Source organism: Pneumocystis carinii (assembly GCF_001477545.1).
Source record: "Pneumocystis carinii B80 chromosome Unknown supercont1.6, whole genome shotgun sequence".
NCBI lineage: Eukaryota > Fungi > Ascomycota > Pneumocystomycetes > Pneumocystales > Pneumocystaceae > Pneumocystis > Pneumocystis carinii.
The window spans coordinates 341,896-360,952 of record NW_017264718.1 but is presented as its reverse complement, the minus strand read 5'-3'; the positions used below and the strand labels follow the sequence as shown (position 1 = coordinate 360,952).

Sequence of the window (19,057 nt, the reverse complement as noted above, 5' to 3'; positions counted from 1 at the left end):
TAAACCCTTTAAAAATCCCGAAATTAACTTCAATTTCCTTTTAATTCGAACTTAAGATTTCAATAACTTTGTTAACCAAAATATTAATAGATTTTATAATAAAACTATTAAGAAAATAATTTTATTAATTTTTAAAAACAATTTAAACTTTTAAAAATGATTAACCCTATATTTTATTAAATAACTTTAAAAATACCAAAGATTTTTTAGAACCAACTGTATTAATGAGATTTAATGATGATTATTATAAGAATTTTGTATAAAAAACAGACCTATTTTTATATAAAATAATATATATTTTTTAATAAGTTAAAAATACGTTTTAAGGATTTAACGTATTTCCTTCTGTAATTTCTCTTAAAGCTATAGTAGCATAAGAAGAACTTGCAAGTTGCATTTTCAATTTGACTGCCTTAAAAGAACCATCTATAGTAATTTATTTATATATATATAATAAGATTTTTTAAAATTACCTTTTTTATTGACAGTGTTATTTAAAACACGATTTTCTATAATATCAATGTCTGTAATAGAGAGTTGTTCTTCTGGATTATTATAATATATGATTTCCCATTGCATCATTTTTGGTTTTGATACAATTGGCCGATATGAACCTGTTAGAGAGAATTCTTTTATAGAACGAACCATATTTAAACCATCTAAACCATCTTTCTTCATAAAATCTAAATAAAAATCCTTAATACAATTTTCTGGATATAAAATATCATGTCCTGGTGTAGGCAAAACAATATCATAAATTGAATAATTTGAAAGATCATCCTTTTTTAAATGTTTTACAGAAATGATCTTAGAAGATTTAGTCAATTTTTCTAATTGTAAATCTGAACATTCTGAATCTATCAAATCGTCATTTGAATTAACAATTTGATCACAAACAACCAAATCACCCTCTATAGGATTAAATCCAAATCTAGAAAGACGCTCTGTAACTGCAAAATTCCACACATAAGATTGATAAGCATGAATATACATCATTCTTAAATTTCTAGGTATCTAAAGATGTTATATTTATCCAATTCAATTATAATATAATACTTTTTGAAGTGCACCTGCATAATTAGGTGATTTAGATGATTCTTTTGCCAATGAATGTAAAATAGAATATTCTGATACATTTTTTTGACATGTATTTTTCAATGCAATCTTTACATTTTCTATATTAGACCAAATTCCTTTCGATTCAATAGTTTCATTCATTTCAATGGTTCCTTTAATCTTTTCCCAAGCTTCTTTAAGTAATAATTCTACTGCCCCTCTCCAATTAAACTTCAAAAGTAAAATACCAACTTCATGAGTTGCATTATTTGATGTTCCAAATCGTTGTACTCCATAATAATTAACAAAACCATTTTTTTTTAATAAATTTAAACATTCATCTATAATTTCATCCTCCTCTTTAACATCACTAGCAAATATTAAATCTAAAATATATCAATTCCTTTCTCTACCGCAAAATAATTGTAAATTCATTCCCTTTAAGATCACCCAATTCCAATTTAACATTTGTATATGAAAAATTCCCTAATTTAAAACCTTTAAGATATTTATTTAGACCTGAAAGTCTCTCTGCCTTTATTTTCCATGCTGTACATTGTTGAACTGTACATCCCCTTCTATCTTTTGTTCCTGCAAATGAAAAAATTCGGGGTTTTACATGTAAATATCTACAAAGCACATTTATACATTCCATTGTATCCATATTTTCCTTGTATAGATAAAATAAACAGTATTCTCCTCCAACATCTACCCAGAAATTTCCATATGAACTATCATTTTCTAAAATTCATCAATTATACACATAAAATCCCTCCATAACAACTCTTTGAAAATGTTATCCTTATTTCTTCTTCATTTGTTGTTCTTGTATCTAGTATTCCTTTAAAAACTTCTCTCACCGCCTTATGAACATCTGTACGCTTCTTTTTGTCCTTAATTCTCCCCGTTAAAACAAATTTCATATAATCCCCCCCATTTTCAAGCATTCTGAGAACATTCTCAACTATTTCTTCCCCCAAAATCCCTCTTATTCTCTCAATTTCTTCTGGCTACTCCCATACCATCTATCATTCCTATTTTTTCAAAAAAAAACATATTCACCTCCAGATCTTCTCTTTTAGATACATTCCCTTCTAAATAACTCCTTTTCTCTTCATAAAACTCTGTTTTTGTTATATGAATAACCTTTTCCTCCTCATCCACCTCATTCACCAAAAAATCTGTATATCTGTTTAAACCAAATCAACCCCATAAATTCATCAAAATACATCAATTAACCTGGATTTAAACATAAAAACAAGTCTTTTCTGTATAAAATTCATATGGCACTTTATCCCAATATTCTCCTCTTCTTGATACTTTTTTCCACTTTTCCCCCCATCCAGCCCCATTTCCCTGCTTATTCTTAACCTTTTAATCCTCGTATCATGAATCATGCCAATTATTCCCTAATTTCTTGCCCTTCTTTAACATACCCTCTCTAGGTCTTAACCATCAAGGCTTATAGGAGCGGTAAATCAGCTAAAAAGCTTAGAATGGCCTTAAACGTATTTCCTAAGAGTAGCTCTAATGTTAAAATAGATGCTGACATGTTATTAGCATGAAGTATGTATGATTCCTATGTATACATATCGTCCACGTCTATTACTGATGGGATTGAGAAGGTTAGTGGAGAAGGGAAGAAGAGGAGGGGCTAAAGAGACATTAGAAGTGGTAAATCAAGCACTAAGAGGGTAGTATTTCATAAGGTATGGAAATAGTCAAGAGTGTATGGTTTACAGGAATGATTAAAGATGCCACCTAATGAAACACTTTTTCTTGAGTCAACAAACAGAATTAATAAGGATGATATCAAGTAAGAATGAGGGAAGAATGGGGAGAAAGCTTATATGAAAGTTCATTTATTGATTTTCAGGTTTGGGATTTTCCAGGACAAATAGATTTTTTTGATTCAACATTTGATCTTGAGGGTATATTTGGACAAGTAGGAGCATTGATATTTGTAGTAGATGCACAGGAATATATATATATATATGAAAGGGTAATATAAAATTAATAAGAATAGGATGAGTATTTGGAGGCACTTTCTAAATTACATATTACAATAATGAAGGCATTGGCAGTTAATCCAAGTATAAATATAGAGGTATTTATACATAAAGTAGATGTTCTTTCAGATGATTATAAGATTGGTAATATTTATAAGTAGAGGGAGTGAAAGCAGCTTATGAAATATAGATACACAAAGAGATATACAACAAAGAGTTCTTGATGAGCTTTTAGATTCAGGACTTGATAATGTCTCTATATCATTTCATTTAACGTCTATATTTGATTATTCAATTTTTGAGGCGTTTTCAAGGGTAATTCAAAAGCTTATTCCTCAATTGCCAGCATTAGAAAATCTTCTTAATATATTTTGTTCAGTAAGCAAGAAACAAGTTAATATTTGTTTAACGTTATTAGAATTCAGTTATTGAAAAAGCATATTTGTTTGACATTTCGTCTAAAATATATATTGCTACAGATAGTTCACCAGTGGACGTACAAAGTTATGAAATCTGCTCTGATTATATTGATGTAATTCTAGACGTTTTTGAAATTTATGGGTATTTTTAATATATTTATGATAATTTTATTAATATAGACAAGTTATGAAAGGAAATATAATTCAAATAATGAAAATATAACAGATGAAAAAGAAATATCATCTGTGATCCGTTTAAGCAATGGGATGGCACTATATTTCCATGAAATTAACAGGTATTTTTTTTAAAATTACTTTAATATTTCTAATATTTTTACAAGATATCTTGCTCTTGTTTGTCTTGTACGAATAGAAAATTTAGAAAAACAGAGCCTACTTGAATATAATGTACAATGTTTTAATAAGGCAATTGAACAAATCATGCGACAAATGACTTATATTTGCACTTGATAATTATAACAAATGATCACTTATAGCAATTCATATATAATTATTCTTTTTATTATTAAATATGACTTTTAGGTATATTATTTTTATGATTTATATAAATCTACTAAAATTTTATCTTAATTTAAAAAATCTATTTAAAATAAAATTAAAAATTGCTATTTTTATGATATTTATTAAAAACTTTGATGCTTTTTTAAAAAAATATTAACATATTTGATTATTTTGTTAAATGTATATACTAAAGAAATTCAAATATCATAAACATTTATTAGAAAAACAATTTTATTATTAATAAATCTTTAAGTTTTATATAAGATTTTATATATAATAAAATCCATTATTCAAACTTATTATTAAAATGATAAAATAATTTCATTTTTTTTTCAATAAATATAACATTTTGACAATCTAGCTTAATTTATATAAAATTTATATAGATATTTTATTTAAATAGATATTAATCTATTAATATTCTTAACTTTTAATCATAAATACAGCTAATATATAAATTTAAACTGAAAATATAAGAATTTCAGGTTTTATAAGACCTCTTGATGTAATCCTCTCTTCAATTCCTATATACTTATTATATTATCTAAACCTAAATATATTTCTATATCTACATATATTAAGCCTAGACTTTTTAAAAATTATACACAAAAAACTTTAAAAAACTTCAATTGAAAGGACAATAACAAGACTTTTATAAGCTTAAAAAGAAATATTTATAAATATCATATTAAAAAATAATTTTGTGAGTCTTAAAGACCTTATAAAAATATTGTATATAGAAATGCCAACAAATGACTTAAGAAAGAGAGCTTTAATATAAATAAAAGATTTTATAAAATATTCATAAGATTACATGTTTTAATATAAATAATTGCATCTTTAAACAGATCAATTAATAAACCTTTTGATTTTATAGATAATATAACGCCTTAAATAACTAAAAACAATATTTTTAAATGAATTGAAAACATCTTTATTTCTAATTATCAAAATATTTGTAGAAAAATATACTATTGTTGTAAAACATTATAAATAATAATGAACAACCTCTTTAATTATATAAAAAAAATCATCATTTTTTATAACATCAAAATGTTTTCCTTTTACTTTTTTCAAACTAAATGTAATATTAGAATTCTTAATATGAGAAATAGCCTTCATCATAATATTTGTTTGTTTCATACTTAAAAGTTCATCTTCTTCAGATTGAATCAAAATTATCTCACAAGAAGATGAACCAACATAATTAGATACTAAATATGAAGGACTTGCAACAATCCAGTTTCGTTGATCATTACCAAAAGCCAATTTTACAAAATCCTCATATGAAGGATATTCGCTTACCAATTCCAATAAATCATATATTCCCTCCACACAAATAATACAACATACAATATTTTGTACCTCACTATTAACCATAAAATATTGTATACATAATGTTGCACCAGCAGAATGCCCAATAAGAATACATTGATTTAATTTATATGTTTTTTTAAGAAAATCAATTGCTTCTTTTATATCATTCAAATGTTCAGGATGAACTACATGAGGTGATAGACGATAATTAATACTTGCATAAGCCAATTTAGTTTGTGTATAAAATTGACTACGAAGAAAATTAATTAGAACATGTCCATCTTTTGAATCATGATCTATATCCCTCCTAAAATACATATTAATAAAAATACATGTATTTTAAATATAAAACCATCCTTTAAACATACCATGCACCTCCATGAATATAAATAACCCATAAATTTGATGAATCATTAATAAAACCATTATCAGAAATAAATACATCAATCTTCTTTAAATTTTCATCTGGATTACCATATGATAAAACAAACTCAGGCATGATATTCCTATATATAAAATATATATTCTATATGATTTTGATAAAGTTTTCAAAAATATAAAAAGAAGTTATAATAAAAATTTCAAAGTAAATATCTAAAATAACTCTTCATTAACCTTCATAAACCTTAAGTTCTTAAAATACCTTGTATAATATCCCTAGAATGTTAATAAAAAAGATAATTTTTTATATAATATAAAGATACCACATAAAAAATTTCGAAAATATCAAATATCCTATATATAAAACATGTTATTTCTTGTATAATAAACCTCAAACAATATATCAATATATTTATATTAATAAAAATTAATATTATGAAAAGTCCAAGGTCAATTGACCTGCAATTCTAAAAAACGTTATTAGCATTTTTAAATATATAAATTATGCCTTTCTAAATCTTCTGCTCCTAATGATATTTGTGTATTTTCATCTTTATTTTCTTGCTCACGTTTAGATGCAGCAGCCCTCCAGATCGCTTCTTTACAAAAAATACGAATATATTCTGAACATAAAGTCAGTGCTGAAGCAGAGATTTTAGTTGTTGGATCAGTAAAAGCTAATGAAAAAATCTTTGCAATTGTCTGGGGAGGATATGTTTTTTTTGCATCCATATCTCTTTGATCCATTCTATTTTATTGAATAATTCTTTAAAATCTTCTAAATATTATCTTTATTTTTTTAAAATTAATATTATAATGAATCTCTTTTTTTTTAGTATGAAAACTTTCTTAAAATCAAAAAGAAATGAATAAAACAATTTATCGCACAACTCAAGAGACTTTATGTTTTGTTATAGGATGTAATTTTTTAAAATGCATGAATATATATAAGTAAAAGTATAAATGAAAATTAAAAAAATCATAATAAACCTTAATGAATACACAATACAAGGAAATCCTCCGTACAGAATGAAAAAAGTAATAAGTAATAAGATAAACATGAAAAATCTATTTGAAACATACTTGTTATAAAAAAAAAAAGGATATAATCAATGGTGAATGTAAAGTTGGGAACACATTTCTATTAATCCTTAGTAAAATAAAGAAATATCATGTAATTAACCTTTAATAATAGAGTAAACTCAGATAATTTAACTTATATATCATCTTCTCTAACAGGAGTAAAGAAATAAGGATGAGAAAGAGCTTCTTTTGCAGTAATTCGTTTATTAGGATCATATATAAATATTTTGGTAAGTAAATCCAAAAAATGTATCTTTAAAGGTGAAGTAGAAGGAATGATTTCCTATAAAAAATTAATCAATAAGAAAATAAAAAAAAAACTTAGAGATAAAATTACTTTTAATGATCGCATCGTTTTAACAAACTTTCTACTTGAAGGCGATGTATCTTTATTAGGATAATCTAATTTTCCGCTATGACGAAAATATTTCTGAGCAGATTTTCTAATAATCATAAATATTATTATTCTTTAAAAATTAAATTAATTACGAAGATTGTCTTATAAATTTTGGTTCCAATTTTCCACAAATAACTTCCATCATAAAAAGATGTTCTAAGTTATCATGTGTTTGAAAAAGAGCTTCACCCGTAAAAAATTCTATAAGAATACAACCGATTGACCATATATCACATGGATAAGACCATCCCATTCCTTTGAAATTATTATATATATATATATTTATTTAACCAAAATAAAATTTACCCAAAATAATTTCAGGTGCCCTATAATGTCTAGTGCTTACAACACTTGAATGATATTCATTTTCAAAAGTAGCACTTCCAAAATCGATAAGTCTTATTTCTGTGTTGTTTAATAATCGTCTTACTTTTACGCCTAATTTTTTCGTATAAGGAACGGTACGAAATCCTGCATGAACAAGAAGGATATTCTCAGGTTTAAGATCTGTATGTATTAAATTAAGATCATGAAGAACTATTCATTCTAAATTATTCTCTCCATAACAACTAAAAACTTACATGCAACACTGGTAAAAAGCTGATACGCAAAATGCTGAATATGTGAAAGAGGGAAAGGAATAAAACTATTGTTTTTTAAAAAATCAAAGACTGACATCCCAAGAAGACCCATCACAATACATATATGATTTCTATAATCAAAACAATCTCTCATATGAATACATTTTCTAAATTTATTAACTTTTTTTTTCAAAAAAAAAAAAAAACAAACCTCAAATTTTCAGGATCATTTTCACTAATTGTACGTAAAACTCGAAGCTCTATCATACTCGCATCCCGATATTTCTGAACAGATCGTATTACTTTAATAGCACAATAATCCTTTTTCAACCGATCATAACATTGAATCACTTTTCCAAACGTCCCTTGACCAAGAACCTTTATAATTTTATCTTAAAAACATAAGAAAAAAAAAAATTATACAAAATAAAACGTTACATCGCGGCGTTAAGTCTGAATTAGGTATAACAATATAATGTCCATCATCATCATCAAATTTCACTCCTTCCGTTGGATATAACTATATCAATTAAACACTTATCCATCAAAAACTCCCCTTTTCATACATCTTTAATCAACTTCACATAAACTTCTTTATTTTCTATTATTTGTTTTTTTAACACCTTTTCTTGACTTAATAATGATACCGATCCTCCTTCTAACCACGTCGTAACCCTTTCATTCATTTTTCTTCGATTTATCTCCCTAGATGCTAACGGTGGATAGGTTGGCTTATATAATACCGGTTGTTTCATAAAAAAACCCGGATATCCGTATGCCGCCACCCGTGACTCTGTCAATCCATATCCTCCAGGTATATTCCCTATCATTCTAGGCCTTAATTCCTCTTTAATCTCCAATTTTTCCCTATATTTTCTCTTTTTCTTGTTTCTTAGATATATTAATTTTCCAAGTAAATCCACTTAAAACCCCTAGTTTTTTATTATTAACCCTTCTTATCTTCTTAAACGCTTATAAGACGTAGTTTATGGCTTTTTTTATGAAAAAACTGGCCTTTTAAGACGCTTTTTAGCTCAATCATCCAGTCCTCTGTTTTTTTTGCCGTTAAAAGTGTATCCAGAGCAGCGAGCTTTTTAAACCTAAGTCAAAGAGGAGTGTTTAATTTTATAAGAATTATACAGGAAATAAGGAAGAAACAAGTATATTTTAAGGAGATATAAGGGGATTAGTGTTTAATTATAGGGAGAAAGAAATTTAGATAATCAAGGAAGAACATAAGGAAGAGGTGAAAATAGAAGAGAAATTATAAGGAGAATAAAATACAGAAGAAACAAGTGAAACGGGGTGTATATGTAGAAAATAATTATATTATTTGATAAGAAAGATTTTGAGGGGATTAAATAGAGTGAAATAAGAGAAAGAAAGAAATATTGAACAAAAAGAAGTTAAACAGGAATTTAAGGACAATAGAAGGGGAATAATTGAGAGAACAGAGAGATATAGAGTGTTTTTATAGGGATAATTGAAGTTTAAATGAAAAAATATTGAAAAAAAAGGAATTGTAAAGAAATACATAAGATAATAAGAATAATAGTTGTATAAAAAAAATATATAAAAGAGAAAGAATATGAAGAAAACATATGTTAAAGAAGGAGATCAAAATGAAAAGATAGAAAAAACAGCGAAAATTGGAGAAAAAATAGTAGAATTAGATAAATCAGTATCAATATCAGAAACAGCAGAGAAATGGCTAAAAGAGACAGAAAAATTGCCATTTTTTATGCAGAATTATGATAAAACAAAAGAAAATACAGCAATTGATGCAATTATAGCACTTCAATATGAAGGAGAGCCATTAGAAATAGCAGAAAACTTTAAATATCATGGAAATGAATGTTATAAAGCTAAAAAATATCAAGATGCAATAGAATATTACACAAAAGCATTAAAAACTAAAGCAGGGAATGGAATTGAAGTAGCATGTTTGTTAAATAATGCAGCATGTCATATGGAACTTAGTAATAAAGAGATAAGATATATTAATACTTATGAAATGTAGAAAACTATCGTCAAGTATTAAACAATTGCTATGAAGTTCTAAAAAAGGAACCAAATCATACAAAAGCATTATATCGTTCAGCAAAAGCATGTTTTTTTTTGGATAGACTTGATGAATCTTTAAAACATATCAATCAATGTTTAAAAACAGATTATAATAATGATACATTCAAATCACTTAAACAAGAGGTTATTGAGCGCAAAAAATATTTAGAAAGGAAATTTAAGGAAGCGTATGAAAGGAAAAATATGTCTTTTATAAAAAAAAAGACACTTGAAAAAGCACTTAAAGTAATTTTGTTATAAATCAATAAAAAAAGCTTAAATTTATATAGGAACGAGGAATAATAATAAAATCATCACCAATTGAACAAGATATGGGTGATGTTGAAGTATGTTTATCATCACCTTTGGATATTACATCAATTTTATTATTTCCAGTGATTTTCTTATATCCTCTTGTTTTACAATCAGATTTTATTAAACAAGTAGAAGAAACTAGCACGATCCAAGAACAATTAGATTTAGTATTGGCATCAAAACCTCAATGGGACAAAAATAATGAATATTCAGCTTCAAATGTTGAAGTATGTATAGAAACAAAAATAGGTGATATGATTAAAGTTGAAAAAAATGCACAACTTCTTGATATTTTAGCAAACAAAGTAGAAGTGCTAGATGGAATTGTCAGACTTTTAATTCTACCAAAGAATGAAATTGATTCATGGATAGATGAATGGAAAATAAAACAAAAATCATAATTATCAAATAAGCATAATTTTAAATTTAATAAAAAAAGCATACCTACTTTAATAAATATACGTAATAATAGAGAGTACTAATATGGACAAAATAATAAACATATATTCAATGACTTGTATTCAACATAAAATACCTAAGTTTTATAACCCATTATCTTTGCATAATTTTCTATTTCTTTCTCTGTTAGTCGGTCCTGACCTGACCAATTGGCAGAAGAACTTCGTGATCTAAATCGCACATGAGCTCTATCTTTTCCTCTAAATATTTCTTCCATTTGTAAAGGTTTTATTGGACCAAAAATCTTATCCGGGTCTATTTTTGCTTGCATTCTTAATATTTGCATTAATTCAGGAGATTCTGCCCACTGGGGTAATGTTGTTTTAAATCTTTTCTTTAATTCATCATCATCAGAATAGCTAATAAAGATTAATAAAAATAAATAGTTTTTCCCATTGATCACTTACTCGCTATCAATTTCAGGGAGTTCAATGGATTCAGATTGTGGATATTGATGAGAAACAGGAACTGTTTTAGAAGATTCTCCACCAAATCTAATATTATCTGTTGAAAACTTTACAATGTCTACTACAGGACCAGTTGTTTTCCCATTTTTTGAAGATGATATTTGTTGATTTCCTTGATATCGATCTTGTAGAAGTTTGGTATGTTTTTGGGACATTGTTTGAATATTTAAACATGAACCTTTCTCTCTAGTCTGAGTTCTAACAACAAATGGATCTTTATCATCCTTAACGGAAGATATATGAATAGGCATGCTGGATATATTTTTATTAGTATTATCGTCTGTTTTTCTCTTTTTCACTTCTTGAAATAAAGGTTTATTTGAAACAGAAAAAGAATTCCAATTTTCCTGCATTAAATCATCTTGAATTACCCTTTTAAATGGTTTAACTTCCATATTTAACGTATCCCTACTCTTCCCATCGTTATTAATAATATCTTCAAGAGGTCCTCTCGCCTTCCAAGAGTTAAACAATTATAAGAATTTTCAATAAAATAACATACATTATTATCAGAAGATATTGTACAGATCTTTTTCGCTACAGATGACGAATGTTCAAGTCTTTGTTGTAAAAGCTTCTTTTTTGTATCATTAGTCTAAAATATCAGAACATTATAATTATATAATTAATATTAACCTTTTCAGGATGCACTTTACGCTGTAAATCTTCCCGATGCCATTGTTCTTGTTTCTTGTTCTCCTCTTGTTTCTTAAGGTTTTCTTGTCTTTTTCGTTCTATCTCTCTTTTATGTGCTAATTTTCTATCCTTTTCTTCTTGTTCCTAATATCATTTAATTATAGCAATTGCAGATCCATAATTTTTCAAACCCTTTTTCTAGCAAGATTAGCCACTGTAAGTGCTTTAATTCCTTTAGATGGGATTAAGCGCTTTGCAGGTTGTGATCGAGACAAAACAGATAATTCTTGAGGACAAGAATCATTGTATTGTAAAGTATCAGTTACAGGACAATTGTCTTGATTCTGAGAAGATTCACTGGTAAAACTTTGTTGCAACGAAGTTGCAAAATCTGTTTTCTGTACCTTATATTTATTAATAAATATTTCATTTTATAAATAAAAAAATTACCTTTCTTTTTTCAGCAAGATTAGCCTGTCTTTGTGATGCAGTAGTTACTCTTATGGAAACTGGTTTATTTTTTGGCATAAAAACAGAGTTAAAACTAGTTAATTTTACTGGTTGAGAAGGCTGGATCTTTAAATTTTGACATGATAGTTCTTGAGAAACAAATTTATTTGTCATTAAATTTACTTCTTCATGAGGAATAGAATTAGCCAAGGTAGATGATTTTTTAGCCAAAAATCGAGTCTTATTAATATTCGTTTCTTTCCCATAGTCACAAGTTTTTGTAGAATTATGTTTTGTTTCAATTATATTGCAAGGTTGTTCTATTTCAACTTTACAAGTAGCATTTTTTAAAACTTCATTATTTTTCTCCAAATTTACTTTAAGATCAGAAATTCTTTTAGAATCCAAACATGTATTTTCATCACATGAATTATTATTAAGAGCCTTTAATGGTTGTTCCACAACATTTTCTACAGAATTTCTTGGCAACACTTTTGATGATGGAGTAAAGAAAACAGATGTTGCCTTTCGAATAGCCTGAGTTGCAGAATTTCTTGCAGCTTGTATTGCACCAATAACAGAAATCGCTGGAACAGTTATAATAGATGTTCGACGTTGAGATGTATCTTCCAATTTATTAGAAGCTGTTAAGCCTTCATCAGAGTTAGGCTCATTTTTAATCTCATTAGTATCATGAAAAGGCCGCTCTTTTTCTTGTTTCATAGCTGTATTTACAATTGATCTATTTAGTACATCGAATCTGGAAACCCAGCATTCCTCATTTTCTATTTGTGGAGCTGTTTCATGTAAACACTCCCCAGAAGAGACATTACTAATTGCATTAGAAACTTGGTTCAATGCAATTGAATTATTTTCTGATTCAAATATTTTTGTTTCTGTATCAGGTTGCAACTTTTGTTCAGTAGAAACTAATTTAAACTGCCCAGAAGTAGGTTTTGCAATACGAAGAGAATTCAATGCTTCGTGTATTCTTTGACTACCACTTGTGAATACAGTTTTAAGTCTTTGCTCACTAATATCATGCTTATCGATTTCATCAAAAACCATTTTTTTCCCTGATATCTCTTCTAAAACATGTTGTTTTTGTAAATTTCCTGATAGCCTATTCTCTGAAACAAAACTGTCTTCTTGATTTTCCTGTTTTAACATTCCATACAATTTAGAATCAACAATTCTTTGACTTTTTACAGTTTCAGAAAAAGATCCATGCCGTGAAACTCTTTTTCCTAAAGATTTTTTTGTATTAAGAGGTTCCCTTGGAGGGAGTGAAACAAAATTTAATGAAGATGATAATGCTGGAGGCGAAAACGACACTTTATTGACAGTATTATCAACAGCAGGAGAAAAATAAGATTGAATTATAGATGTAGATGCACAACTCGTATTAGGACCAGATATTATTCGAGAATCCAAATGATGAGGCGAATCCCAATCATGAGGAGGAGATTTAGCATCTTTATTCTCTAAAATTATATCATAATCCTTCTTAAATTTAACCGATTTTTCAATATCTATATTTATTAATAAATTTCCTGAAAAAAAACAAAACTATAAAACCAGATTTAAATGATTTCTCATCAGGAGATACATTATTATCTTTTTTCAAAACACATGAAAACTTCGTTTCTATATCATCATTCCTCGATAATCCTTTAATCTCAACACCATCAAGAATTTCTTCATCCACCTCATCCTCTTCTGTAATCATTTCCATAACTCTTGTTGATGAAGAATCATATTTTAAATTTATATTTTGTTCATTAGATTCCATAATAGAAAGACTGCTATCTTCACTTTCACTTAAAATATCATAATTGATATCTATATTCTCCGGAATATCTATAAATTCACTTCCTTTTAAGTCTTTTAATGGTGAAGGAATCAATTTAAAGCTTAAACTTTTAAGTAATAATGATTCTTTTCCAAAATTTTCCTGACAAACAAAATCAGATCCCTTAAAAATAATAAATAATTCATAAATAATAATAATATCTCTTAGAATATTCACCTTTTCACTAATCAAAGGAACCTCTGAACAAATAAAACTTGATTTCTTAGAATAATCACAAAATGTGCTATAAAAGCCATCAGATCCAAAAAAAAAAAATATATAGAAAAAACCCTCTGCAATTCTTAAAAACATCCTCCATATATTCATTGATCCATTCTAAATTTTCTACAATTTTTAATGTAAAATCATTCAACTTTTCATTTGATAAATCAGAAAGATATTTTATTTCTTGAAAAACCCATGATGAACTCCCAATTTCTTTAATAAGAGGTTTCATATTAATATTATGGCCTTAACCCTCTTATAATTCCCTGTATTCCTAAGCCTATTTAGCTGTATAATTTTATATATATTTAATTGCTCTCGATTCAAAACACAGATCACGTGAGCAGCAAGCTTAAAGAGCCCATAAGATAAAATAGTTGAAAATTTTTAAAGTTTTCTCTATGAAAACAACCATTTATTGAGTCAAAATATTGTAGCAGTTTTAAGAAGAAAAAATCCATTTTGAAGAATTTTATTTTGATAAGAATTGATCGAATTTTTGATAATATGTTAAATAGCCAGATATATAAATGTATTAATAAAGATATAAAGTCATTAAAAACGTAAACCCCCATGTATATTTTAGATATAAATAAAAAAGGTTGAAGATATTAATGGTATCGATTGCCGAGTATGAAGTGAATTTATACAAGTTTTTATGTTGATAATGAAATATATACATAGTTATTGATTAGTATTAAAACGAATTCCATAATTTAAAAGCCTCTTGATCTTCTAGGGGTTTCGCATCCTTTTAATCCTTTTCTATTTAAACCAGGAGTAGCTATTCTAGCAGCAGCAATTGCAGATTTTTTTGTACGCAAAACCTCTTTTTGTCTATCTTCTTCTAGTTGTATTTGTCTTTCTCTTTCAGCTTGAATCTCAGCTTCATATTCTAATTTTCTAGAAATAATACGTTCAGTAGCTTTCTTGGATATACTATATCCTAAAAATAAGTCAATTGATATTTACTAAGTTATATTTAATATTAAAACCTTTTTCTTTTACGGAATAGAACATTCCACCTAGTTCTGCCAACCAATATGGATCGACTGATGTAACAATACTCATATATTCTTTTGATGTCAATATTAATTCATGATATATCACATAATCAGGAAGATAGCCCAATCCATAAAGAGAAGATGTAGGATGTAAATGACAAGGCATTCCTGATCGAATATGTACATATTCTCCAATTCCTTTAACTTTTGCAGCATGATGAAAGTAGCCAGAACAAATGCATTTTCGAATAACGTCCCAATCTGATCCACAAGAAACACATTTCATCTTCTGAAATTTTATAATATCTGTCAATTGTTGACGAATCTCCCGCGCTTAAGATATTAAATATGATATTTTATTCTAATGATAACTCACCTCTACGCATTACTTTTGGATGTAAAAAATGCTTCGTACACCATTCATCACGATAACCATTCGATTTCCACTGAGAATATACATGCAATAATGTTAAATGATCAGACTCTGGAACAAAAAACTTTTCTCTAGCAGCATCACTTTCTTCTTGTCTTTCTTTAGGTCTATAAAAAACAGAAGGAACAGATAACATTGATACTATAGTTAACATTTCTTCTGTACATCCATAATCCTCAGATGCTATTATTAACTTTGAAAGAGGAGGATCCATAGGAAAAGAAGACATTCTTTGTCTAATACAATTAATAAAACAAAAATGAAACACAAATAATCAAATACCCTAGTGGAGTCAAATTACCAATATTATCTACAGCACCCAATGTCCAAAGATCAAATAAACTTGACATTATTGTATCTTCAGGTGGAGGATCCATAAAATCAAAATTAAGTAAATCCTTAACTCCAAGAGATTTGAGTAATAAAATTGTATTTGCCAAATTAGTGCGTTGAATTTCTGGTATAGTTTGTACATAAAGTTCATTCTGGAATGCTGATTCAGTATATAAACGATATGCAATTCCTGCTCCAGTACGACCTGCTCTTCCTGATCTTTGATTCGAATTTGCCTGAGATATAGGAGTTATTTGAAGTGCATCCATACCCATTCTTGGATTATAAACTTTTAATTTACAATATCCAGAATCAACAACATACATAATCCCATCCACTAAAACAATATTAAAATAATAGTAATAATAATAATAATAATAAAATATTACATGTTAATGAAGTTTCTGCTATATTTGTTGCAACAATTACTTTTCTAGCACCATTCTCAGCACGCTCAAATATTTTTGCTTGAAGATCTACTGGCATTTGTGAATAAATTGGTAAAATTAATAATTTAGGAGGATTATCAAGTTGTTCTAAACGTTCTGCAATAACTTGACATGTTATTTCAATATCTTCTTGTCCTGTCATAAACACTAATATATCTCCTAATGGATGTGACAAATGAATAGTAAGAACTTGTTTAACAGCACTATCTACATAATCTTCACATGGTGATTTAGAAAACAAAACGTCTACAGGGAAAGTACGACCGGGTATGTTGAATTGAGGAGCATTGCCAAAAAACCGTGAGAATCGTTCAGCATTTAATGTAGCAGAAGTAACAATTAATTTCAAATCCTTTCTTCGAACCAATATATTTTTTATTAATCCAAGCAAAATGTCAGTATTAAGAGATCTTTCATGAGCCTCATCCATAATGATACATGAATATTTACTTAAATCTGGATCAACAAGTGATTCACGCAATAAAACACCATCTGTCATATCTAAATTAAATTAATAACTAAAACACAACTTGAAAGACCAAACAAACATTTAATAACTGTATTAGGACTAGTACAATCCTCAAAACGAATAGCATAACCAACAACTGTACCTAACTTTACCATCATTTCTTCACTAACACGCTTTGCAACACTCATAGCAGCAACTCTTCGAGGCTGTGTGCATCCAATTAAACCAAAATTAGAATAACCATCTTCATGCAAGAATTGAGTCAATTGTGTAGTTTTTCCTGATCCTGTTTCACCTATTACAATTGTTACCCGATTTTCTCTTATAACATTTAAAAGTTCTTCCCGAACTGCAAAGGCAGGCAAATATTCCCTTTGTTCTGTTAAAGATTTGCTACAGAAAAATTCACTAGTTCCCTCTGATTTCTTCATATAAGTAGAAAATTTATTACTTTCTTTAATATTATCATCTTCTCCTAATTTCTGTTTGGATTTTGCCTCTTCTATTTTATCTTTAACTTCATCCCTAATATTCATCAAATTTCCTAGTGTAGTTCCAGCAAGATTTGCAACTTCTGCACCTGCTTTCATTCTTTCTGAAAGTTCTCTACGTTCTCTCACAAGTAATGATCCTTTACGTGCAAAAACAGCCATATCACTTTGAGGATCTTTAACAGCAGAAACTGGATCTTGCTTAGTAAAAACTTGTCTACCATCAAGAAACAATGGTTTTAAATCATGAACCAAAAGATGCACTGTATTTTCATTTTCATCTTCAAAATCCATATCAGCAAATGAACGTTGAGCTACACCTGACGTAAGCATTCGATTCATTTCCCAATGATCATTCTCTCTATTAAATTCTCTCTGTTTTGCTGATATTCTTTTAGTCTTTTTTTTAAATAACATTTCATTTTGATTTCTTTCTTGATCTTCAAATTGAAAAAAAGGATTATGAGTATCATCCCCATAAACATTACCAAATTCATCTGCGTTATACCAATCACGATCAAGTTTTGCTTCATTATTTTCCCATTCTACCAAATCATAATCATTTTTAATATTTTCTTGATATGTCGATTCTTGATTATTCCATACTGAATCTGTAACCCTAGGTGTATTAAGATATCTTGTTTTGTTCGTTCCATTCGTATTTATACTCAATTCTGTATTTTTTTCTTCTACATGTTCCAAATCTTCCATTTTATACAACTTTTCCGATTTATTAGAAAATGATTTAGCCATTGATACTTCCTTATCCATAATTGACTCTTCTTTTTCATTAAAACGACTATCATAATTATTCCATTTACCATATTCCATATTATTCTTTTTATCAAATACTCCTAATATATATTATTTTAAAATTATACATATATATCTTTTTCTTACCTTTCTTATTATCATGTCTTGATCTATATAACCTTAAATTCTCCTTAGAAACCTCACTAAGCCCTGTTCCATAACTAGGTGTATCAATACGACGAATACGTGCATTATTTCTAGAACTAAAGCTACCATCCATTTTTTTACATAATGGTGCCTTAAATTCAATACTACAACTATCAAAATGCTTCTCATTTCCCTCTGAACATGCTCGTTTCATATCTTTTTCTATATCTAACCCTACATGTTCTCTTTTTCTTTCTGATAGCTTATCTAACCCCAATAAAGACGGTCTCTGAATTCCCTTAGATACACCTGTACCCGTTAACCCTGAATTCATCGGTAATAACCCTCCTATCTCAAGATCTAATGATCCCGGAAGTTGATCCACTTTAGATGAAAAAACGGTCATCTATTCATCTCCATCAACCTTATTAACTAATATATCCCCTTATTCTTACTGTTCCTGTCCCATTTTCACCCTTAATCTTAGCTTTTTCCTCCCGAATATCTCTCCATAACTTTTCTGCCATTTCATCACTAAATCTACCAAATGTACGTATTGCTTCTCCAAATAAACTAATATCTCCCATTTCAATAGCTAATGAAATCACTTTTTTTGCAAGAACTTCATTAGGATTCATTAAATTAAGATATCTTGATAGATAAACTGCAATTCTATGTATAAACTCCTCTTCAAATCCTGAAAACCCCTTCATAACATTTAAAATAGATAATTTTATCCTTAGAA

The 19,057-nt window shown here is 27.8% G+C and overlaps 8 protein-coding genes across 8 annotated transcripts; 2 read left to right on the top strand and 6 right to left on the bottom strand.

Moving 5' to 3' along the window:
- Window positions 1–278: 278 nt before the first annotated feature.
- Window positions 279–2,048, bottom strand: T552_01561 (hypothetical protein). The gene is made up of 5 exons (XM_018370142.1): window positions 1,841–2,048; window positions 1,470–1,797; window positions 1,057–1,426; window positions 474–1,014; window positions 279–426 (listed from the first exon to the last, which is right to left on the bottom strand). The coding sequence occupies exons 1-5, from the start codon at window positions 2,001–2,003 to the stop codon at window positions 323–325; spliced, it is 1,506 nt and encodes a 501-aa protein (XP_018226300.1). The 5' UTR covers window positions 2,004–2,048; the 3' UTR covers window positions 279–322.
- Window positions 2,049–2,552: 504 nt separating this feature from the next.
- T552_01560 (hypothetical protein) lies at window positions 2,553–3,955 on the top strand (the record flags this gene model as incomplete). Its single annotated transcript, XM_018370141.1, has 10 exons — window positions 2,553–2,564; window positions 2,617–2,681; window positions 2,726–2,765; window positions 2,811–2,872; window positions 2,914–3,058; window positions 3,083–3,209; window positions 3,256–3,443; window positions 3,484–3,626; window positions 3,679–3,780; window positions 3,826–3,955. The coding sequence occupies 10 exons, from the start codon at window positions 2,553–2,555 to the stop codon at window positions 3,953–3,955; spliced, it is 1,014 nt and encodes a 337-aa protein (XP_018226299.1).
- A 992-nt stretch (window positions 3,956–4,947) lies between these two features.
- T552_01559 (hypothetical protein) lies at window positions 4,948–5,868 on the bottom strand. The gene is made up of 2 exons (XM_018370140.1): window positions 5,692–5,868; window positions 4,948–5,630 (listed from the first exon to the last, which is right to left on the bottom strand). Exons 1-2 carry the CDS (start codon window positions 5,820–5,822, stop codon window positions 4,994–4,996), a joined length of 768 nt encoding a protein of 255 aa, XP_018226298.1. The 5' UTR covers window positions 5,823–5,868; the 3' UTR covers window positions 4,948–4,993.
- Window positions 5,869–6,126: 258 nt separating this feature from the next.
- On the bottom strand, window positions 6,127–6,495 carry T552_01558 (hypothetical protein). Its single transcript, XM_018370139.1, has 2 exons — window positions 6,213–6,495; window positions 6,127–6,171 (listed from the first exon to the last, which is right to left on the bottom strand). The coding sequence occupies exons 1-2, from the start codon at window positions 6,449–6,451 to the stop codon at window positions 6,138–6,140; spliced, it is 273 nt and encodes a 90-aa protein (XP_018226297.1). The 5' UTR covers window positions 6,452–6,495; the 3' UTR covers window positions 6,127–6,137.
- A 392-nt stretch (window positions 6,496–6,887) lies between these two features.
- Window positions 6,888–8,656, bottom strand: T552_01557 (hypothetical protein). Its single transcript, XM_018370138.1, has 8 exons — window positions 8,332–8,656; window positions 8,204–8,285; window positions 7,977–8,157; window positions 7,766–7,932; window positions 7,491–7,721; window positions 7,277–7,439; window positions 7,125–7,230; window positions 6,888–7,070 (listed from the first exon to the last, which is right to left on the bottom strand). The coding sequence occupies exons 1-8, from the start codon at window positions 8,593–8,595 to the stop codon at window positions 6,921–6,923; spliced, it is 1,344 nt and encodes a 447-aa protein (XP_018226296.1). The 5' UTR covers window positions 8,596–8,656; the 3' UTR covers window positions 6,888–6,920.
- A 652-nt stretch (window positions 8,657–9,308) lies between these two features.
- Window positions 9,309–10,591, top strand: T552_01556 (hypothetical protein). Its single transcript, XM_018370137.1, has 3 exons — window positions 9,309–9,744; window positions 9,786–10,075; window positions 10,120–10,591. Exons 1-3 carry the CDS (start codon window positions 9,354–9,356, stop codon window positions 10,543–10,545), a joined length of 1,107 nt encoding a protein of 368 aa, XP_018226295.1. The 5' UTR covers window positions 9,309–9,353; the 3' UTR covers window positions 10,546–10,591.
- An 88-nt stretch (window positions 10,592–10,679) lies between these two features.
- On the bottom strand, window positions 10,680–14,510 carry T552_01555 (hypothetical protein; the record flags this gene model as incomplete). The annotated part of the gene is made up of 9 exons (XM_018370136.1): window positions 14,299–14,510; window positions 14,186–14,252; window positions 13,735–14,131; window positions 12,157–13,688; window positions 11,898–12,110; window positions 11,707–11,850; window positions 11,573–11,665; window positions 11,011–11,525; window positions 10,680–10,962 (listed from the first exon to the last, which is right to left on the bottom strand). The coding sequence occupies exons 1-9, from the start codon at window positions 14,463–14,465 to the stop codon at window positions 10,680–10,682; spliced, it is 3,411 nt and encodes a 1,136-aa protein (XP_018226294.1). The 5' UTR covers window positions 14,466–14,510.
- A 439-nt stretch (window positions 14,511–14,949) lies between these two features.
- Window positions 14,950–19,025, bottom strand: T552_01554 (hypothetical protein; the record flags this gene model as incomplete). Its single annotated transcript, XM_018370135.1, has 8 exons — window positions 14,950–15,179; window positions 15,229–15,570; window positions 15,614–15,906; window positions 15,953–16,340; window positions 16,393–16,953; window positions 17,001–18,266; window positions 18,313–18,718; window positions 18,768–19,025. The coding sequence occupies 8 exons, from the start codon at window positions 19,023–19,025 to the stop codon at window positions 14,950–14,952; spliced, it is 3,744 nt and encodes a 1,247-aa protein (XP_018226293.1).
- Window positions 19,026–19,057: the final 32 nt, after the last annotated feature.